General features: G+C 45.0%; 1 protein-coding gene across 4 annotated transcripts in view; it reads right to left on the bottom strand.

Annotated features, from left to right (window-relative positions):
- The window catches only part of LOC138638205 (uncharacterized), an 86,546-nt gene that overhangs the window by 9,599 nt on the left and 52,715 nt on the right, over positions 1 to 24,232 (bottom strand). For all 4 annotated transcript variants that reach the window (XR_011312468.1, XR_011312466.1, XM_069727340.1 and 1 more), the window contains exons 3-4: positions 4,711 to 4,953; positions 3,118 to 3,264 (exon numbers count right to left, since the gene is read on the bottom strand). Coding sequence is in view for 2 of the 4 variants with exons in the window: in XM_069727340.1 (XP_069583441.1) it covers positions 3,118 to 3,264; positions 4,711 to 4,953 (390 nt within the window). In the remaining 2 variants the exon portion in view is untranslated. The remainder of the gene's footprint in view (positions 1 to 3,117; positions 3,265 to 4,710; positions 4,954 to 24,232) is intronic.

Here is a 24,232-nt window from a genome sequence, read left to right as displayed (position 1 = left end):
GCAGTCATGGAGTGAGCCAAGGTGAGTTCATATTGGCAGTGGACATTAAGTTTATTAATTAATTCACTAATATTGGGAGGATTAGTGTCTTTCCATCTTGAGGCGACTAATAACCTGGCAGCTATTAGAATATGTGATAGTGTACCTCGAAGTATGTGTGGAATGTGAAGAATGACCTGCTTAGGTGATAGAGTCAGCTGTATCCCCAAGACCTGTGCAATTAAAAGGTCCATATCTCTCCACAAGGGATGAAGAATTGGACACGACCACCAGGTGTGTTCCAGAGTTCCCCCGTGACCACACCCCCTCCAGCATTTGTCCGACCCGGTAGGGTCATAGTGAGCCACCTGAACCGGATATTGATACCATCTAAGGAGTACTTTTTTCAATTGTTCGAGATGATTGACGCAGGCAGATACCCGTAATACCTCACCCAGTCCCTCCTCCCAATCTATCGGGTCCGATAGGAAGTCCAGATCCTGTTCCCACTTGATCATATATGGCAGTTTAACATCTTCTGCTGGGTCGTTTAAGGCTTTATATAATATTGAAATTCCCTTCGGGTCATAGTCAGGCAACAAGAAATAACCAATAACCCTGTTATTTAAATGGGAGTTGAAGAAGGGCGAGATTGGGGAATTATGAAGTAGATGACGTATCTGCAAATATTGATAGAAATATCTCCGGACACTCGGGAAGGGGACAAGGCCAGCGGCATCCAATATCTGCCGTAATGTTACGATTCTAGCATCAATAAATGGGATGTGTGTCTCAAGGGCTTTTAAGGATAGGGAATCGTGAGATAATTTAATCAAGGAAGGGACCAGTGTCCTCCAATAGTGGAGCGCGATTTTCATGGTTGGTAAGGGAGGGGAATAATCAGTGATTGCAATAGATTCAGCCTCAAGAATCGTGCGGGTAGATCTAGTTTTGGCATAGTAGTTTTCTATTTGGAGCCATCTATGATCTTTGTCCGCCTGCCACCAGTCTCTAAGTCCAGTTAGTATGGCCGCTCTATGGTACAGCATGAGGTTCGGCATTCCCAGCCCTCCCCGTTTGTACGGATAGTACATCAAGGTCCTAGAGATTCTAGATTTTTTGTGTGACCAAATATAATCGTATGTCATAGTTTGTAATTTCAAAATCAAACGTTTGGGGATTTTTAATGGGATACACCTAAGGAGATACAGTATTTTAGGCAGGATCATCATTTTGAAAACATTAATCCTGGCAATCCAGGATGTCATAACTATGTGAAAGTGGTCAAGTTGTGCCCTAACCTGTATGATCAATTTAGAGAAATTCTTCTCGACAATCTGTTCAGAGCCCGTCAATATAACTCCCAAGTACGGGATACCCTCTGTCATCCATCTAAATGGAAACTCAGCCTCCATTTTCGACTTGGCCGCACATGGAACCGCCACCGGAAACAACAAGGACTTCGTGGGATTCAACCTGTAGTATGACACATTACTGAATTCCCCGAGTTCCAAGGTAATAGCTGTCAAGGATGTCTCCAAGTTGACACAGGATAGAATAACATCATCAGCATACAGGCCAATTCTGTGCTCCATCTGTCCAACCTTGATGCCGGTGATATTAATAGAGGTTCTAATGCGTTCAGCAAGCGGCTCCATGCACAGTGCGAAAATAATAGGAGAGAGTGGGCAACCCTGACGAGTGCCATTCCTGATCTGAAACGGACCAGATAAAAAAACGGATGCCAAGACCCAGGGGATGCGGTTCCTGAAGGATCAAAAACGGCACAGAACTTTGCTGATGGCATAATAGAAAGTATAATAAAATCATGTTTCAAGTGCATTTCTAAAGCAGCTCCCTCCACTGTCCTTTAAGAGTATTGCAGAGAGATTAGTTTTTATAAAGACAAAAAACTGAAAAAAGTGGACAACACAACAAGTAACAATATATATATAAAATACGGTACCTTATATCCTCACTGGGGAAACAGAGAAAAGGAAGAGAAAACTGGTGACACAAGGAAAGCAAAGCAGTATAATAATATAACAGATGTGCTGGATTTTCTATCGATGGTCGCACGCGACTCAGTAGTCATAGAGCTCAATGGAAGTCACATATGACTGCAACTTGAGCACGACTCATATGCATTTTGGCCATTTTTTTAACAGCAAAATCATAGCTCTAAAATAGTAAAATGACAGCAAGTCACAGACGAGTTGCACAAACGTGTATGGTTGTGTGCGTTGTCTGATAACTGGTGTAATGTGATACATGTTTCTTGGTAACCAGTCCCTAGCCCAATGTTGGGGGAAAAGCATAAAAACTTCTACCTTCTAGTTTTTTGTTTCTTTGCGACTCACTGTCATCTCTCTCTCGCTGTACGAAACATGAGGTCAGAAAAATACAGGAACTCTTCCTCTTGTTATCATGCCCCCTCCTCAAAAACTTTACCTAATGTTATAATCCAACCCTAACCCCATGGACTTTTTCTCATGTTCTGATCTCCTCCTCTGAGGAGCTTTTCCTCCAATCTTCCGTCCGCCTGAGGAGCTTTTCCTCCAATCATCCCTCCCCTTTGAGGAACTTTTCTTCTAATCATCCCTCCCCTCCCCCCCTGAGGAACCTTTCCTCTAATCATCCCTCCCCACTGAGGAACATTTCCTTATGTTATCACTACATTGAGTTTTTTCCCCTACTAAAGAGCTGGGAAGATAAGCAACTACCCCATATCAGGCCACTTATTGATTTTCTGACAAAAAAAAAGTTAAATCTGGTTTCGTATCATGACCGGGCAGCAAAAGGATTAATACATAAAACCCCACACCAGCAGAGACAGCTAATTTAACACACTTTCAGGCTGTAAATGAGTGACAATGCCTCAAAGTACAAGTTTCAGATCCAATTCAGCAGTCAAGCGTTAAGATCTCTGGTTCTGAATTATCGTCCTTTGTAAGCATGCAGTCGGTCAAATCGGTTCTTTTAGTCAACGTAAAACAAATTATTGCTGGCTTCCAGTGTCTGTACATTCATTTCACCTTACTAGGAGGCACAGACTAGACTTTATATAACCCTTTAAAGTTTTTACTAGCGAAAAAGGTGGACACCGATGACCAGGTGTCCAATGCATCACATGCCTACCTGACTGGATCAGGACACATATCTTAGTGATGTTTCTCGGGATAATGAGCGTCCAACTACCAATATGGCCTTCACCATCATCCCAAATCAATTTCGTCATATTTGGGTACATTATGTGCCACAAATGACTGAAATTTCTATTTAGATCTAGGAAAGAAGAAGAAATACATATTTTAGAAAGTCCTTTAATAATAGAAGAAGCCAAAACAGATGGTGGTAGGATACCAGTGAGTGGATATTTTGTGCAATCAAGCGAACACTAGTTTACGTTCCCAAAGGGGACTAATAAAATTCTAATAAAAAATAAAACAAACCTTTAAAATAAATATTATATATAAAAATAGCAAAATCTGAAGATGAAAAAATTAACATTCACTATTTCTGCATGTGTAATTGCCCAAACTAATACAATTTTCATCTCATATGGTGAGAAAAGAAACTTAAAAAAATAAAAATAGAAAAGGATGAATTGCAGTTTTTTTTCCAGTTTCCCTCCTCTAAAAAAGCAAAAAAACAAACAAAAAAAAAGCCTTCATATGTGTATGAGAGCGGTGTCACGTACCCGTTTCTCAGCACGTGACATGGGGTCGCGCCTACAGGGGTTAATCTATCTCCTCTCACTCAGTTCAGCATTCAGGCTCTGTCCTATACTGCAATGGGAACATAAATCACACAACGACACGGACCATGCACCCAGCTCATACACGCTGCCACCACTCAGGGAACACACGGGCGATGAGTGCCAGAAATATTACTACTACTGTCTGCCAATCACCAGGATCACACACTCTAAGGCTATGGATTCTTTTAGAGCATACAAGATTCAGACTTATTAAAGTTTCAACCTTTAATAGAAAAGGTACAGTGCTTACAATAAGAGATATAAAATATGGAAATAAAAAGTGACATACAAATATGCAAAACAGTTATAAAAACAAAAGGGAGAAAACATATATAAATATATAACTTTGCAGTCCGGCATTCTGCTCCCTGGGGGGGGGGGATTTAAATGGAATGGCTCACATCAGCTTGGCTGCCCCTCAATCTGTGAACATGTTTCTATGTGTAAAGGCCTAATTTATAGAGTCAACCTGGGGGTCAGATTTCTAGACCAGCCTCTCAGGTTAATATTCTAATCCTTGGTTTGTGACTGGATCCTGGCTATTTTACCAATGAATACCTTATTTTTTATTTGAACACTCTTCGTGTGATCTTTCTTTCTCAGAGTAAATATACAGTGTCAGGCTGAAATTTGGTGTCTTCCCTTCAAAGGCACCAGGAGATGTGAAATGTTTCCAATTCAGTGTGTGTTCTCAGGACATTCCCCTGGGATGACTGGAGAGAGACTAGGAGACTGCCTGCTCAGGATAACATAGGCTATGACCTTTGTGAGAGCTGCAGTCTTAGGACAGATGTAAATTTCCTGCTGGTCATACATCCATACATATTTCACAACAAGCGGAAAAACAAATGGATCTTGAAAAGGCACAAGAAAAAACAAAATAAAAGCTAAACAATTAAAAATGGCTGCAACTCTAAAGGATAAAGTATTAGCCACGATTGCATTGTGTGGAGTTTATCCCTAGGCCTTACCTTTTAGTAGAGTAATGAATTTAGTGTCTGCGCTGACGTGATTAGAGACATTGACTGTGATGGCGCAAGTATGATTGTACGGAATAGTCAGGGTCCGGTTATCATGGCTCTGCCAGTGTTCGACCAGCAGCTCTTCTCCATCTATCTTCCAGATGATTGTCCCCAGATCTGTAGCATTGCCCAAAGTGAAGGATATGGTCATTTCTGTCTCATTATGGAACATTTCATGGATCCAGATGGGATCTAGAGGGAGGAGAAAGTTTGAAACTATAGAAAGCTCACATAGTATTGGCCCAGAATGCGCCCAAAATACATCCCAAACACCGATGGGTCCTCAAACTCCATTCTGACAACAAAGATACATTCCAAGCCCAAACCTAGACCTAATCAATTCAGAATCCAGGGTGGGCCACAAAATCAATTCAGTATCTTAAACATCTAATAGACCTCTGGGACCTACACTTATCTCCAGAAGAGCTGGTCCATCTTATCCTCCATTCAGAGGCGTAGCTAGAGCTTTTGCCGCCCGGGGCTGTTCCCGAGTTTGGCGCCCCCCCCGGCTCAATACACACAAAGGTTACCAAAAAAAAAAAATATATATATACTAGCTGAAGAGCCTGGCGTTGCCTGGGCATAGTAAATATCTGTGATTAGTTATAGCACCTCACTTCTCTTATTTTCCCATCACGCCTCTCATTATCCCCATTACATCTCTCATTTTCTCCCTCACACCTCTCATTCCCCCTAAACACTTGTCATTTCGACCTCACATCTTTCATTTTCCGATCACTCCACTATTTTCCCTCAGTCCTCTCATTTTGCACTCACACCTTTTCATTTTCACCTCACACCCCTCATTTTCACCTCAGTATATACATGTTTGTCATCTCCCTTATATATAGTATACACCTGTATGTCATCTCCCCTGTATATAGTATATACCTGCTGTGTGTTGTCTCCCCTGTATATAGTATATACCTGTATGTCATCTCCCCTGTATATAGTATATACCTGCTGTGTGTCATCTCCCCTGTATATAGTATATACCTGTATGTCATCTCCTCCTGTATATTGTATATACCTGTAGGTCATCTGCTCCTGTATATAGTATATACCTGTGTGTCATCTCCTCTTGTATATAGTATATACCTGTATGTCATCTCCTCCTCTATATAGTATATACCTGTGTGTTATCTCCCCTGTACATAGTATATATCTGTATGTCATCTCCTCCTGTATTAGACCTCGTTCACACGTTATTTGGTCAGTAATTTTACCTCAGTACATTTGTTGCTCTTGTAGTTTGTCTGCTTATTAATCAGATTTTTATTTTTGAAGGATAATACCAGACTTGTGTGTGTTTTAGGGCGAGTTTCGTTTGTCAAGTTGTGTGTGTTGAGTTGCGTGTGGCGACATGCATGTGGCGACTTTTGTGAGCTGAGTTTTGTGTGGCGACATGCGTGTAGCAACTTTTTGTGTGTCGAGTTGCATGTGACAGGTTAGTGTAGCAAGTTGTGTGCAGCAAGTTTTGTGCATGGCGAGTTTTGCGCGTGGCGAGTTTTATGTGTGGTGCCTTTTGAGTATGTGCAAGTTTTGTTTGAGGCAAATTTTGCATGTGTTGCAACTTTTGTGCATGTGGCAATTTTTCCGCGTGTGCAAGTTTTGCGTGAGCCTAGTTTTGCATGTGGCGAGTTTTGCGCGTGGCGAGTTTTGAGTGGCGACTTTTATGTTTCGACTTTTATGTGGAGCGGTTGGTGAAATGTGTGCTGAGGGTGGTATATGTGTTCAAGCACGTGGTAGTGTGTGGCGCATTTTGTGTGTGTGTTCATATCCCCGTGTGTGGTGAGTATCCCATGTCGGGGCCCCACCTTAGCAACTGTACGGTATATACTCTTTTGCACCATCGCACTCATTCTTTAAGTCCCCCTTGTTCACATCTGGCAGCTGTCAATTTGCCTCCTACACTTTTTTTTTTAAATTTTGTGGCTGTAGCTGCGACGTCTCCAACACTTTTCCTTTCGCTTTTTCCCCATTATGTAGATAGGGGCAAAATTGTTTGGTGAATTGGAACGCGCGGGGTTAAAATTTCGCCTCACAACATAGCCTATGACGCTCTCGGGGTCCAGACGTGTGACTGTGCAAAATTTTGTTGCTGTAGCTGCGACGCCTCCAACACTTTTCCTTTCACTTTTTCCCCATTATGTAGATAGGGGCAAAATTGTTTGGTGAATTGGAACGCGCGGGGTTAAAATTTCGCCTCACAACATAGCCTATGACGCTCTCGGGATCCAGGCGTGCGACTGTGCAAAATTTTGTGGCTGTAGCTGCGACGGTGCAGATGCCAATCCCGGACATACATACATACATACACACACACACACCTTTATATATTAGAGATTATATATATATATATATATATATATATATATATATATATATATATATATATATATATATATATATATATATATATATATATATATATATATATATATATATATATATATATATATATATAATTTTTTTTTTTACATTGTTATCCATTATGGTGTGAGTCTACCACAGAAGCATTAACATTATAAACTGCCTTTCTCCAGGGATTTACCGTATATACTCGAGTATAAGCCGAGATTTTCAGCCCAAATTTTTGGGCTGAAAGTGCCCCTCTCAGCTTATACTCGAGTCACGGTAGCGGTGGGGTTGGCGGGTGAGGGGGAGAGGGCGCTGAGGTATACTTACCTCGTCCCAGCGATCCTGGCGCTCCCCCTGCCGTCCCACGGTCTTCTGTGCTGCAGCTTCTTCCCCTCTTCAGCGGTCACGTGGGACCGCTCATTAGAGAAATTAATAGGCGGCTCCACCTCCCATAGGGGTGGAGCCGCCTATTCATTTCTCTAATCAGCGGTGCCGGTGACCGCTGAAGAGGGGAAGAAGCTGCGGCACCGAAGACCGTGGGACGGCAGGGGGAGCCGGACGTCGGGACCAGGTAAGTATGTAATATTCACCTATCCGTGTTCCAGCCGCCGGGCGCCGCTCCATCTTCCCGGCGTCTATCTGCGCTCTGACTGTTCAGGTCAGAGGGCGCGATGACGCATATAGTGTGCGCGGCGCCTTCTGCCTGATCAGTCAGAGCGGAGAGTCGCCGGGACCGGACGCTGGGAGCTGCAATCAAGAGGTGAGTATGGCTTTTTTTTTTTTTTATTGCAGCAGCAGCGGCACAGATTTATACCGAGCATCTATGGAGCAGTATGAACGGTGCAGAGCACTATATGGGGCAGATATGGGGCAATATGAACAGTGCAGAGCACTATATGGGGCAGATATGGGGCAATATGAACAGTGCAGAGCACTATATGGGGCAGATATGGGGCAATATGAACGGTGCAGAGCACTATATGGGGCAGATATGGAGCAATATGAACGGTGCAGAGCACTATATGGCAGAGCTATGGGGCAATATGAACGGTGCAGAGCACTATATGGCAGAGCTATGGGGCAATATGAACGGTGCAGAGCACTATATGGGGCAGATATGGAGCAATATGAACGGTGCAGAGCACTATATGGGGCAGATATGGAGCAATGTGAACGGTGCAGAGCACTATATGGGGCAGATATGGAGCAATATGAACAGTGCAGAGCACTATATGGGGCAGATATGGGGCAATATGAACGGTGCAGAGCACTATATGGGGCAGATATGGGGCAATATGGACGGTGCAGAGCACTATATGGGGCAGATATGGGGCAATATGAACGGTGCAGAGCACTATATGGCAGAGCTATGGGGAAATATGAACGGTGCAGAGCACTATATGGCAGAGCTATGGGGAAATATGAACGGTGCAGAGCACTATATGGCAGAGCTATGGGGAAATATGAACGGTGCAGAGCACTATATGGCAGAGCTATGGGGAAATATGAACGGTGCAGAGAACTATATGGCACAGCTATGGGGAAATATGAACGGTGCAGAGCACTATATGGCAGAGCTATGGGGCAATATGAACGGTGCAGAGCACTATATGGGGCAGATATGGAGCAATATGAACGGTGCAGAGCACTATATGGGGCAGATATGGAGCAATGTGAACGGTGCAGAGCACTATATGGGGCAGATATGGAGCAATATGAACAGTGCAGAGCACTATATGGGGCAGATATGGGGCAATATGAACGGTGCAGAGCACTATATGGGGCAGATATGGGGCAATATGGACGGTGCAGAGCACTATATGGGGCAGATATGGGGCAATATGAACGGTGCAGAGCACTATATGGCAGAGCTATGGGGAAATATGAACGGTGCAGAGCAGTATATGGCAGAGCTATGGGGAAATATGAACGGTGCAGAGCACTATATGGCAGAGCTATGGGGAAATATGAACGGTGCAGAGCACTATATGGCAGAGCTATGGGGAAATATGAACGGTGCAGAGAACTATATGGCACAGCTATGGGGAAATATGAACGGTGCAGAGCACTATATGGCACAGCTATGGGGCAATAATGATCTATTTTTATTTTTGAAATTCACCGGTAAATGCTGCATTTCCACCCTAGGCTTATACTCGAGTCAATAAGTTTTCCCAGTTTTTTGTGGCAAAATTAGGGGGGTCGGCTTATACTCGGGTCGGCTTATACTCGAGTATATACGGTATTCCTGTTTTGTAGAACTTAAACTGGGCCTAATGGTGTCACCCCCACATGCCAAACCTGTGACATTTATTAATGACAATGAATGATATGGTTGCCCATAATCATCACTGTGTCATGACATCACAGGTGCACTCCATCGGTCTAACCGCTTAGGTACAGCGGACCATGTAGGTTGCAGCATCTGACAGGTTGAATGACTGGTGATGGGGGGGGGGGGGCCTTTTGCGCTTATGCCACCTGTGTGCTGTGCATATGCAATGCACAATACGCTAAATGTATAAGCGTCAGGGGGGTAAATGCAAATTTTCACTCAGTGCTTACCTGACCGCGCTCCTGCTCTCTCCACGCATCTGAAGCGTGCACTCGCCGGCGACTGACAATGACGTCAGACGCCGGCGACATGCACGCTGGGACTGACGTCAGCTGCCAGCCTCAGATTGGCTGACGGCTGTTAACTATTGACGTGCGGGCTCGCACGTCAATAGCGTTAAACAGGTGCAGCGCCGGCCGTGGCCCGGTGACCCACCCCGCGCATTGTGCCGCCCGGGGAGGCCCACGCACCCCCCCGCACCCCCCTTCCTACGCCACTGTCTCCATTTCTACTAATGGCATAGAGAGAGGAGAGGTGGTCGTAGCTCGGTGGTGTTGAGAACTTGCTTAGAAGTGGTTAGCGAGCTACGGAGGTGAAGCCACCTCTTCTCTCACTGCATTTATGGCACTAGTCAAAGGAAAGGATTGAGGGTACTCATTAATGACAGTGAGCAAGAGTCCCAAAGGTGGGTCTTGCAATTATTAGACATTTATTGCATATTCTGTGGATGTCATAAACGTCTTTCATAAGACAGCCTCTATAGAAAGATAATGCACAGTGAATGTAGCAGTGGTCGCATATGCTCACTAAAGCTCCATTTACATGGAGACCTTTGGGACCCCTGTTCTCAATATCTTTTGGAGGTCCTAGTAGTCGGCTCCCCATCTATCATGCATTTATTATCTACTGTGTGGATATTTGATACCTTATTTGTAGGAAAACCCCTTTATTGCCAGATACAGCTTGTAAAAACAAGCAACTTTACAGTTTAGCAGGAGTCAAATAGCCCTGTCCGACATGTTCCCTTCACATAGGCCTTATTCTAGGCATGCCATATCCAGGGCATGGTATATGGTGCCCTGCTCCTGACTAGAGTTGAGCGACCTTGACCTTTTTAGAGTCGAGCCGGGTTTCGCGAAACCCGACTATCTCAAAAGTCGAGTCGAGTGGAATCGGCCGATTATCGCGAAAAGTCGGGATCGACCGAAACACGAAACCCAATGCAAGTCAATGGGGGTGCATAGTCGGCAGTGTGTAGAGGCCAGGAAAACATGTACAGAGCCCATTGTATTGGCAAAAACATCCATTCTTGCTACTGAAGCTTGTCAATCGTAATTTAGCTTATAAAAATTGTAAGGCATTTGAAATTGGGGGTCATTTGGCTAAAGTTGTGGGGGGTAGGGCTGGTTCAAGTAATTAGTGGGTCCAGGACATCTGGACCACGTCACGGCAGTGGAGCAGGGAGAGGTAAGTATTTCAACTTTTTCAAGTGCTGTGATCCAGAGCAGGCAGGGGGGGCCCACTCGTTGGCATTGGCACAGGGCCCCTCAAAGTACAGCGGTGTGTTTGCACGGCGGGGGCGCCTCCCACCGGCAGCAACACTTTTGCGTACTATGAGAGGCCCTGTGCCAGTGACGTCGCCAACGAGTATTCCTCCCCCCACCTGATGAAGGAACCTGCACCTTCATCTGCACCTTCCTCTTTCTCCCCGTGTAAGTTGGTATGGTATGCGGGAAGGGGGTCCTGACTTTCAGCAGGGTCACAATCTTGCAGTGTAGCGTGCACGGGGAATGTTGCGTTATGGGTCAATGTACCAGCAGACTCGTCTATCACTGGCTGGGCAATGGGCAGGATGAGGGGGAAACAGATATGGGCCCAAAGAATAAAGTGGCCTAAATGCAGTTCAAAATTAGTAACAGGACTAACCATGGGGCATTGCTTTGTTCAGTGGAGGACAACTGGAATGAGAGGCTGACACAGAGAGTAGGCCCAAATCAGTAAGTATTCTAAATGCATTTCAAAATTGGCAACAGTAGTAAACCGGCGGCACAGCTTTGTTCACTGTAGGAGAACAGCAAGGAGGGGCAGACACAGATAGAAGGCCCCAACCCAACTAGTAGGCCTAATGCAGTGTTGTTTTCAACAACTACTTCAGAAGAGCCAGAAGATCGAAGCAATGGCGAGGAAACCTGGGGAACACCTTGGAGTGGAACACACCGTCTCTACATCGCATACCCAATTTGTTGGCCTAATGCAGTGTGGTTTTCAACAACTACTAAACGAGAGCCAGAAGATTGAAGCAATGGCCAGGAAACCTGGGGAACATTTTGGAGCGGCAGACACCGTTATTAGGCCCTACGGAAGTTGAAGCCCCAATGCAATTTTCAAATTCATAGAGGCTGAAAACCAGACTATTGACGCTCTGCTTTTTTCAAAGGAGGATAGCTGTATTGAGTGGCGCAGACAGACACAGGTAGTAGGCCTTAAACCAAAAATGTGGCTCAATGCAGTTTAAAAAAGGTTACAGGGTTACACAGGCAGCATTGGTCTGGTCAGTGGAGGCCTAGTGGAAGGAGTGACCGCAGACAGGCAAAGGCCTAACATAATAACATTGGGCTGGCTGTAGACAATTTTAAATTGGTTCCAGGGGTACACGGGCAGCATTTGTCTGGTCAGTGGAGGCCTAGTGGAAGGAGTGACCGCAGACAGGCTTCGAAGGCCTAACATAATAAAAGTGGGCTGGCTGTAGGCAATTTTAAATTGGTTCCAGGGGTACACGGGCAGCAGTGGTCTGGTCAGTGGAGGCCTAGTGGAAGGAGTGACCGCAGACAGACTTCGAAGGCCTAACATAATAAAATTGGGCTGGCTGTAGGCAATTTTTAATTGGTTCCAGGGGTACACGGGCAGCAGTGGTCTGGTCAGTGGAGGCCTAGTGGAAGGAGTGACCGCAGACAGGCTTCGAAGGCCTAACATAATAAAATTGGGCTGGCTGTAGGCAATTTTAAATTGGTTCCAGGAGTACACGGGCAGCAGTGGTCTGGTCAGTGGAGGCCTAGTGGAAGGAGTGACCGCAGACAGGCTTCGAAGGCCTAACATAATAAAATTGGGCTGGCTGTAGGCAATTTTTAATTGGTTCCAGGGGTACACGGGCAGCAGTGGTCTGGTCAGTGTAGTAGTAGTTGAAAGAACGGGCCGCAGGCAGGCATCAAAGGCCTAACATAACAAAATTGGGCTTGCTGTAGGCAATTTTAAATTGGTTCCAGGGGTACACGGGCAGCAGTGGTCTGGTCAGTGGAGGCCTAGTGGAAGGAGTGACCGCAGACAGGCTTCGAAGGCCTAACATAATAAAATTGGGCTGGCTGTAGGCAATTTTAAATTGGTTCCAGGGGTACACGGGCAGCAGTGGTCTGGTCAGTGGAGGCCTAGTGGAAGGAGTGACCGCAGACAGGCTTCGAAGGCCTAACATAATAAAATTGGGCTGGCTGTAGGCAATTTTTAATTGGTTCCAGGGGTATACGGGCAGCAGTGGTCTGGTCAGTGTAGTAGTAGTTGAAAGAACGGGCCGCAGACAGGCATCAAAGGCCTAACATAACAAAATTGGGCTTGCTGTAGGCAATTTTAAATTGGTTCCAGGGGTACACGGGCAGCAGTGGTCTGGTCAGTGGAGGCCTAGTGGAAGGAGTGGCCGCAGACAGGCTTCGAAGGCCTAACATAATAAAATTGGGCTGGCTGTAGGCAATTTTTAATTGGTTCCAGGGGTATACGGGCAGCAGTGGTCTGGTCAGTGTAGTAGTAGTTGAAAGAACGGGCCGCAGACAGGCATCAAAGGCCTAACATAACAAAATTGGGCTTGCTGTAGGCAATTTTAAATTGGTTCCAGGGGTACACGGGCAGCAGTGGTCTGGTCAGTGGAGGCCTAGTGGAAGGAGTGGCCGCAGACAGGCTTCGAAGGCCTAACATAATAAAATTGGGCTGGCTGTAGGCAATTTTAAATTGGTTCCAGGGGTACACGGGCAGCAGTGGTCTGGTCAGTGGAGGCCTAGTGGAAGGAGTGACCGCAGACAGGCTTCGAAGGCCTAACATAATAAAATTGGGCTGGCTGTAGGCAATTTTAAATTGGTTCCAGGGGAACACGGGCAGCAGTGGCCAGGTCAGCGGAGGCTGATTGTAATGAGTGTCTGCCAGTTAGTAGTCCAAAACAATACATAAATGTGAATGTCTCACATTAAAACCCAACGAAAACACTAAAGGGTGCGATCTTTAGGTACAGGGGTGGGATCCTCTGCGTAGTTTCTGACCTACTAATTTGGCACCAAGTATTTACTTGGGTAAAAAGAGGACACTGCCCCTGACTATGTTAAGTACCATCATACATGTCAACACAATGGTATTGTCAGTGGCAGGAATGGAAGGATGTCAGCGCATAGTCTAAACATTGGTGGAAGTGTGAGAGATAATTGTGGAAGTGGTAGAGCAATGTTTGACCTGGGGGTGGGTGAACTCTCTTGTGGCCGGCGGTACAGGCCCAGGGCCCCTCATGTTACAACAGTGTGTCTGACGTTGGGTGCGCACCACCACCGCCAGAGACAGTTTATTGTAATATGAGGGACCCTGTGTCAGTGCTGTCGACCAAAAGCGGGCACACCTACCTCTTCAGACAAACAGCACTCTCACGGGTGCTTGCGCCAAGTCGCGATACCACGGTCCCGTGTGGGGAGTTTGGCCATTTAGGGAGGTGTAAACATGTCGTATGCTGGACAATCAGCTGCTGCAAATTAAGACATTTGATAAGTAATTCACAGTAGTCCACAGGCAAGAGCTTTTCATAGGAAAGCTAGGTGTCGGCCGGGCAAGGTGGGGCAAAAGAATTAGAAATCCAGTTGTGGTTCATTTTAATGAATGCTAGATCATCAACATTTTGTGTAGCCAGACGAGTCCTTTTTTCGGTTAATATTGAACCAGCAGCACTGAATACTCTTTCAGATAGGACACTAGCTGCCGGGCAAGCAAGCTCCTGCAATGCATATTCAGCCAATTCTGGCCAGGTGTCTAATTTGGATGCCCAGTAATCAAATGGGAATGACGGTTGAGGGAGAACATCGATAAGGGATGAAAAATAGTTAGTAACCATACTGGACAAATGTTGTCTCCTGTCACTTTGAATTGATGCAGCAGTACCTGTCCTGTCTGCGGTCATAGCAAAATCACTCCACAACCTGGTCAGAAAACCCCTCTGTCCAACGCCACTTCTGATGTGTGCACCCCTAACACTCCTGGTCTGCTGCCCCCTGGAGCTCGTGTGAGAACGATCACGGGCGCTGTGTGCTGGGAATGCCTGAAGCAAACGGTCAACAAGAGTTGATTGTTTTGTTGCTAATATTAGTTCCAAGTTCTCATGTGGCATAATATTTTGCAATTTGCCTTTTATAGCGAGGATCAAGGAGGCAGGCCAACCAGTAATCGTCATCGTTCATCATTTTAGTAATGCGTGTGTCCCTTTTGAGGATACGCAAGGCATAATCCGCCATGTGGGCCAAAGTTCCAGTTGTCAAATCTGCAGGTGTGCTTGGTTGAGGGGCAGTTGCAGGCAAATCTACGTCACTTGTGTCCCTCAAAAAAACAGAACCCGGCCTTGCCACGCCACCAATTTCCAGTGCCCCCGGGAAAGCTTCCTCATTAAAAATATACTCATCCCCATCATCCTCCTCGTCCTCCACCTCCTCTTCGCCCGCTACCTCGTCCTGTACACTGCCCTGACCAGACAATGGCTGACTCATCAAGGCTTTCCTCTTCCTCTGGTGCAGACGCCTGATCCTTTATGTGCGTCAAACTTTGCATCAGCAGACGCATTAGGGGGATGCTCATGCTTATTATGGCGTTGTCTGCACTAACCAGCCGTGTGCATTCCTCAAAACACTGAAGGACTTGACATGTCTTGAATCTTCGACCACTGCACACCTGACAACTCCATGTCTGCCATCCTACTGCCTGCCCGTGTATGTGTATCCTCCCACAAAAACATAACAGCCCGCCTCTGTTCGCACAGTCTCTGAAGCATGTGCAGTGTTGAGTTCCACCTTGTTGCAACGTCTATGATTAGGCGATGCTGGGGAAGGTTCAAAGACCGCTGATAGGTCTGCATACGGCTGGAGTGTACAGGCGAACGGCGGATATGTGCGCAAAGTCCACGCACTTTGAGGAGCAGGTCGGAGAAACCAGGATAACTTTTCAATAAGCACTGCACCACCAGGTTTAAGGTGTGAGCCAGGCAAGGAATGTGTTTCAGTTGGGAAAGGGAGATGGCAGCCATGAAATTCCTTCCATTATCACTCACTACCTTGCCTGCCTCAAGATCTACTGTGCCCAGCCACGACTGCGTTTCTTGCTGCAAGAACTCGGACAGAACTTCCGCGGTGTGTCTGTTGTCGCCCAAACACTTCATAGCCAATACAGCCTGCTGACGCTTGCCAGTAGCTGCCCCATAATGGGACAACTGGTGTGCAACAGTGACAGCTGACGATGGAGTGGTTTGACGACTGCGGCTTGCAATATTAACATCTTTACACCCATTTCATGGAGTGGTCATTTATCCTTGCATTATCTTCGCTTGTGCAGTCAGATTCTTGTGATAACATTATTGTGGGAAGCACATGTTTTGTGGGCTGTCATTTTCCTCATTCTAGGATATGACATACAGTGGGGCAAAAAAGTATTTAGTCAGTCAGCAATAGTGCAAGTTCCACCACTTAAAAAGATGAGAGGCGTCTGTAATTTACATCATAGGTAGACCTCAACTATGAGAGACAAACTGAGGAAAAAAAATCCAGAAAATCACATTGTCTGTTTTTTTAACAATTTATTTGCATATTATGGTGGAAAATAAGTATTTGGTCAGAAACAAACAATCAAGATTTCTGGCTCTCACAGACCTGTAACTTCTTCTTTAAGAGTCTCCTCTTTCCTCCACTCATTACCTGTAGTAATGGCATCTGTTTAAACTTGTTATCAGTATAAAAAGACACCTGTGCACACCCTCAAACAGTCTGGCTCCAAACTCCATTATGGTGAAGACCAAAGAGCTGTCAAAGGACACCAGAAACAAAATTGTAGCCCTGAACCAGGCTGGGAAGACTGAATCTGCAATAGCCAACCAGCTTGGAGTGAAGAAATCAACAGTGGGAGCAATAATTAGAAAATGGAAGACATACAAGACCACTGATAATCTCCCTCGATCTGGGGCTCCACGCAAAATCCCACCCCGTGGGGTCAGAATGATCACAAGAACGGTGAGCAAAAATCCCAGAACCACGCGGGGGGACCTAGTGAATGAACTGCAGAGAGCTGGGACCAATGTAACAAGGCCTACCATAAGTAACACACTACGCCACCATGGACTCAGATCCTGCAGTGCCAGACGTGTCCCACTGCTTAAGCCAGTACATGTCTGGGCCCGTCTGAAGTTTGCTAGAGGGCATTTGGATGATCCAGAGGAGTTTTGGGAGAATTTCCTATGGTCTGATGAAACCAAACTGGAACTGTTTGGTAGAAACACAACTTGTCGTGTTTGGAGGAAAAAGAATACTGAGTTGCATCCATCAAACACCATACCTACTGTAAAGCATGGTGATGGAAACATCATGCTTTGGGGCTGTTTCTCTGCAAAGGGGCCAGGACGACTGATCCGGGTACATGAAAGAATGAATGGGGCCATGTATCATGAGATTTTGAGTGCAAACCTCCTTCCATCAGCAAGGGCATTGAAGATGAAACGTGGCTGGGTCTTTCAACATGACAATGATCCAAAGCACACCGCCAGGGCAACGAAGGAGTGGCTTCGTAAGAAGCATTTCAAGGTCCTGGAGTGGCCTAGCCAGTCTCCAGATCTCAACCCTATAGAAAACCTTTGGAGGGAGTTGAAAGTCCGTGTTGCCAAGCGAAAAGCCAAAAACATCACTGCTCTAGAGGAGATCTGCATGGAGGAATGGGCCAACATACCAACAACAGTGTGTGGCAACCTTGTGAAGACTTACAGAAAACGTTTGACCTCTGTCATTGCCAACAAAGGATATATTACAAAGTATTGAGATGAAATTTTGTTTCTGACCAAATACTTATTTTCCACCATATTATGCAAATAAATTGTTAAAAAAACAGACAATGTGATTTTCTGGATTTTTTTTTCTCAGTTTGTCTCCCATAGTTGAGGTCTACCTATGATGTAAATTACAGACGCCTCTCATCTTTTTAAGTGGTGGAACTTGCACTATTGCTGACTGACTAAATACTTTTTTGCCCCACTGTATATATAGGCATGTTTTCTTGCATGTTTGCATTTTTTAAGTGTTTTTAATGGTTTTTGTGTTGTTTTGTGTGTGTACTTATGTGCAGTCTTGAGTTTTTTGCCAATTTAATAATAAAAACTATTTTTGATACTGGATTATATATGGAGATAAGTACTTCCTTTTTCTAACTAGAGTCTCATGTAGGGTGAGCTGGACTGGAGAGCTGGAGATCGTGGAACTAGCGGGTGTGCCGGTGGACATGGCAGACTGAGAGACGGTTGGAGACGGTATTGTTTCCGCCGGTGCCCTAGATGCAGTATTACCTCCAACGAAACTGGTGATTCCCTGACCCTGACTGCTTTGGGCTGGCAAAGAAACCTGCACAGATACTGCCGGTGGTGAAGAAAATGGTGGCCTTACAGTGACGGAAGGGATGTTGCGTTGCTGAGTAGCTTCATTGGCCGAGTGTGCTACAACCTTAAGGGACGTTTGGTAGTTAGTCCAGGCTTGCAAATGCATGGTGATTAAATGTCTATGCATGCAACTTGTATTGAGACTTTTCAGATTCTGACCTCTGCTTAAGCTAGTTGAACATTTTTAACAGATGACTTTGCGCTGATCAATTGGATGTTGTTTAAAAAAATGCCAGACTGCACTCTTCCTAGCATCGGATCCCTTTTCAGGAATTGCTGACTGAGCTTTAACCGGATGGACACGCTGTCCTCCAACATTTTTTTGATTTGCCACGCGTTTTGGGCCAGATACGGGCCCGGCAGATGGAACCTGTTGCGATGTTGATGCCTGCTGCGGCCCCTCCTCCTCCGCTTCAGAACTACTGCCGCCTGCACCCTGTTCCCCCAATGGCTGCCAATCGGGGTCAACAACTGGGTCATCTATAACCTCCTCTTCTAGCTCGTGTGCAACTTCGTCTGTGTCACCGTGTAGGTCGGTGGTATAGCGTTCGTGACGGGGCAACATAGTCTCATCAGGGTCTGATTCTGGATCAGTACCCTGAGAGGGCAATGTTGTGGTCTGAGTCAAAGGACCAGCATAGTAGTCTGGCTGTGGCTGTGCATCAGTGCACTCCATGTCAGAATCTACTTGTAATGGGCATGGCCTGTTAACTGTTTCACTTTCTAAGCCAGGGACGGTATGTGTAAAGAGCTCCATGGAGTAACCCGTTGTGTCGCCTGCTGCATCCTTCTCTCTTGTTGTTGTTTTTGCTGAAGAGGACAAGGAAGCGACTTGTCCCTGACCGTGAACATCCACTAACGACGCGCTGCTTTTAGATTTGCCAGTTTCAGAAGAGGAGGCAAAAGAGCTAGAGGCTGAGTCAGCAAGGTAAGCCAAAACTTGCTGTTGCTGCTCCGGCTTTAAAAGCGGTTTTCCTACTCCCAGAAAAGGGAGCGTTCGAGGCCTTGTGTAGCCAGACGACGAACCTGGCTCCACAGCTCCAGACTTAGGTGGAACAATTTTTTACCCACGACCACCTGATGCTCCACTACCACTACCATCATTACCAGCTGACAATGAATGCCCACGACCTCTTCCACCAGACTTCCTCATTGTTTTAAAAACTTAACCAAAGTAACTTTATTTGTTGCTGTCAGACAACTTACACGGTGAGCTATAACTTCAGTATGATTTCGATATCCCTTTACAGGTTGGTGAAACCGCAAGGAAAATCAGGCACAATGTTACACACTCTGTTTTCTGTGGCACAAAATAAGAGAGATGCCACACACGCAGGACTGTCACTCAAGCACAAATGTCAATATTAATCTCCCACTGTTTTTTTTTTTTTCAGGGAGACTTTAGAAACTAAATAAAATAAAATGATTTATTCAGGAAGAATTTAGAAACCCCCCCCCCAAAAAAATAGCCTTTCTATGGCCCAGTGCCCACTATTTGAGAGAGAGAGATGGCACACCCAGGAGTCAGGAGTGGCACACAAGCCCAGAGGCCAATATTTATCTCCCACTGATTGATTGATTGATTTATTTTTTCAGGTAGAATTTAGAAACCAAATCAAACAAAAAAAAAAATAGGCTTTCTATGGCCCACTGAGTGAGAGATGGCACACACAGGAGTCAGGAGTGGCACACAAGCCCAGAGGCCAATATTTATCTCCCACTGATTGATTGATTTATTTTTTCAGGTAGAATTTAGAAACCAAACCAAATCAAACAAAAAAAAAAAATAGGCTTTCTATGGCCCAGTGACTGCCCACTAGTTGAGAGAGAGAGATGGCACACCCAGGAGTCAGGAGTGGCACACAAGCAGAAAGGGCAATATTAATCTCCCACTGATTTTTTTTAATTTTTTCTGGGAGTATTTAGAAACCCAATAAAAAAAAAATTAAGAGGCTTTCTATGGCCCACTATTTGAGAGATGGCACACTCAGGACTGGCACACAAGCCCAAAGGCCAATATTAATCTCCCACTGTATTTTTTTTTTATCAGGGAGAATTTATAAACCCCACAAAAAAAATACAGAAAAATGAAAAGGCTTTCTATGGCCCACTATGTGAGAGAGATGGCACACACACAGGGATGGCACTCTAGCAGAAATGCCAAATTGCCAATCTTAATCTCCCACCAAAAAAAAAAAAAGAAAAAAAAAAAAAAAACAGGGACTGTCCTACAAATTACTATCTCCCTGCCTGCAGTAATCTCAGCCAGGTATGGCAGGCAGCAATAAGGAGTGGACTGATGCACAAATTAAATCAAAAGTGTGGACAAACAAAAAAGATAGCTGTGCAGAAAGGAAGGAACAAGAGGATTTGTGCTTTGAAAAAAGCAGTTGGTTTGCACAGCGGCGTACACACAGCAATGCAGCTATCAGGGAGCCTTCTAGGGCAGCCCAATGAGCTACAGCGCTGAGGGAAAAAAAAAAAAATGTAGCTTCCACTGTCCCTGCAAACAAAGGTGGTGTTGGACAGTGGAAATCGCTACAGCACAAGCGGTTTGGTGGTTAATGGACCCTGCCTAACGCTATCCCTGCTTCTGACGAAGCGGCAGCAACCTCTCCCTATGCTCAGATCAGCAGCAGTAAGATGGCGGTCGGCGGGAACGCCTCTTTATAGCCCCTGTGACGCCGCAGACAGCAAGCCAATCACTGCAATGCCCTTCTCTAAGATGGTGGGGACCAGGACCTATGTCATCACGCTGCCCACACTCTGCGTCCTCCTTCATTGGCTGAGAAATGGCGCTTTTCGCATCATTGAAACGCGACTTTGGCGCGAAAGTCGCGTACCGCATGGCCGACCCCGCACAGGGGTCGGGTTTCATGAAACCCGACTTTGCCAAAAGTCGGCGACTTTTGAAAATGAACGACCCGTTTCGCTCAACCCTACTCCTGACGCGTTTCCTCTGGCAGCAGGTCCTCAAGAGAGACTAATGCATTGCTATGGGCTAAAAAAAAACACAAGAATGTCCAGCTTCACTGAATCCATAAAAAAGAGTTTTCTTTATTCACAAACTTTAAACATAGAGGATACAGACTTCAGCACGAACCATATGGGTAAGAATCTCAACGCGTTTCTGAAGACTAAGCTCCCTTAATCATGATATTCAAAGTTTGTGAATAAAGAAAACTTTTTTACGGTGAAGCTGGACATTCTCTTCTTTTTTTGGACTTTATATGCCTGGTCACAGCGGGTCCGTGCTCCCAAGGTTTGGTTTATGCATCACGGGTGAGCTGGTTTATATTCCTTATTGCTTTGGGCTACCATCCTATCTTAATAGCACAATATCACCGCTGATGACCGTAGTTATGCAGTGAGTGTGGGTCAGCGCTGTCTGAGCTTTAAAACTGCAGAATACAAAGGACTCTGCTATATTAATGAGCCATACATTCTCTTTGTAGAGGAACAGCTGAAGTTTCCATATACGGTAATATTGTCTGATTTATTGACCACTGACTAGAATCACTTCACTTCATATTAAATGGTGCGGGTTTGTTTTAGCAGTGCACGGTTTAATCTGCTCAGCTGAGAGCTCCTGAAAGCTTTCCTGCATTAAGGCGCTCATCTGCTCACTGTTAGCCACTCCGCTATCCTATATAAACTGGACTCTGGCAAGTAAGCATTGCCACAGCTAGCTTATACTGCATGGTTCAGGAGTTGGTGGAGAGTTGTTTGATGAATTTATCTCAGACTGTTGCTAGGTTTTGGTTATGTGCTAATCATCTCTTTTTTCCTATTTTCTTTTTTCCACCATCCTTCACTCCCTGGTGTATCCCTCTGTTTGTGAGCTCATATTTGTGTGATTGGCATTTTACTTTATATATTCCTTTCCTTTTGTACTTGGACCCATTGAAGCATCTGATTGGCGCAAAACTTCCATCATCCTCTGCTGCACCTGCTCCCTTGCATCCATGTACTACTTGTATTGAATAAAGAAAGAACTGTTAGGCCGGTGTCACACTTGCGAGTTTTACGGACGTAAGAGCGCAGAAACTACGTCCGTAAAACTCGCAAAAAATACGGCACAATTATTCTCTATGCCCCTGCTCCTATCTGCCGTACTAAACTGATCAGTATTATACGGCTTTCTAGGGCCGTAGAAAATCGCAGCATGCTGCGTTTGTCACCGTATTGCGCAAATAAAACGTCAATGAAAGTCTATGGAAGCCCCAAAAATATGGATTACACATGGACCAGCAGTGTGACTTGCGAGGAATACGCAGCGCTGTTAGAGAGAAAAGTCGGTAATTCAATTACTGGCTTTTGCTTTCTCCTTCCTAAACCCAACATATGATGAGACCTGGTTTACATACAGTAAACCATCTCATATCCCCATTTTTTTGCATATTCCACACTACTAATGTTAGTAGTGTGTATATGCAAAATTTGGCCGTTCTAGCTATTAAAATAAAGGGTTAAATGGCAGAAAAAATTGGCGTGGGCTCCCGCACAATTTTCTCCGCCAGAGTAGTAAAGCCAGTGACTGAGGGCAGATATTAATTGCCTAGAGAGGGTCCATGGTTATTGCCCCCCCCCCCCCCCCCCGGCTAAAAACATCTGCCCCCAGCCACCCCAGAAAAGGCACATCTGGAAGATGCGCCTATTCTGGCACTTGGCCACTCTCTTCCCATTCCCGTGTAGCGGTGGGATATGGGGTAATGAAGGGTTAATGCCACCTTGCTATTGTAAGGTGACATTAAGCCTAATTAATAATGGAGAGGTGTCAATTATGACACCTATCCATTATTAACCCCTTCATGACCCAGCCTATTTTGACCTTAAAGACCTTGCCGTTTTTTGCAATTCTGACCAGTGTCCCTTTATGAGGTAATAACTCAGGAACGCTTCAACGGATCCTAGCGGTTCTGAGATTGTTTTTTCGTGACATATTGGGCTTCATGTTAGTGGTAAAATGAGGTCAATAAATTATGCGTTTATTTGTGATAAAAACGGAAATTTGGCGAAAATTTTGAAAATTTCGCAATTTTCACATTTTGAATTTTTATTCTGTTAAACCAGAGAGTTATGTGACACAAAATAGTTAATAAATAACATTTCCCACATGTATACTTTACATCAGCACAATTTTGGAAACAAAATTTTTTTTTGCTAGGAAGTTATAAGGGTTAAAATTTGACCAGCGATTTCTCATTTTTACAACGAAATTTACAAAACCATTTTTTTTATGGACCACCTCACATTTGAAGTCAGTTTGAGGGGTCTATATGGCTGAAAATACCCAAAAGTGACACCATTCTAAAAACTGCACCCCTCAAGGTGCTCAAAACCACATTCAAGAAGTTTATTAACCCTTCAGGTGCTTCACAGCAGCAGAAGCAACATGGAAGGAAAAAATGAACATTTAACTTTTTAGTCACAAAAATTATCTTTTAGCAACAATTTTTTTATTTTCTCAATGGTAAAAGGAAAAACTGAACCACGAAAGTTGTTGTCCAATTTGTCCTGAGTACGCTGATACCTCATATGTGGAGGTAAACCACTGTTTGGGCGCACGGCAGGGCTTGGAAGGGAAGGAGCGCCATTTGACTTTTTGAATGAAAAATTATCTCCATCGTTAGCGGACACCATGTCGCGTTTGGAGAGCCGCTGTGTGCCTAAAAATTGGAGCTCCCCCACAAGTGACCCCATTTTGAAAACTAGACCCCCCAAGGAACTTGTCTAAATGCCTAGTGAGCACTTTAAACCCCCAGGTGCTTCACAAATTGATCTGTAAAAATGAAAAAAAAGTACTTTTTTTTCACACAAAAAAATTTTTTGCCTCAATTTTTTCATTTTCACATGGGCAATAGGATAAAATGGATCATAAAATTTGTTGGGCAATTTCTCCAGAGTACGCTGATACCTCATATGTGGGGGTAAACCACTGTTTGGGCACACGGCAGAGCTCGAAAGGGAAGGCGCGCCATTTGACTTTTTGAATGGAAAATTAGCTCCAATTGTTAGCGGACACCATGTCGCGTTTGGAGAGCCCCTGTGTGCCTAAAGATTGGAGCTCCCCCACAAGT

This window comes from Ranitomeya imitator, chromosome 1 (assembly GCF_032444005.1).
Source record: "Ranitomeya imitator isolate aRanImi1 chromosome 1, aRanImi1.pri, whole genome shotgun sequence".
In the NCBI taxonomy this organism is placed as follows: Eukaryota; Metazoa; Chordata; class Amphibia; order Anura; family Dendrobatidae; genus Ranitomeya; species Ranitomeya imitator.
The sequence above is the reverse complement of the archived record's forward strand: the minus strand, read 5'-3'. Positions and strand labels throughout refer to the sequence as shown.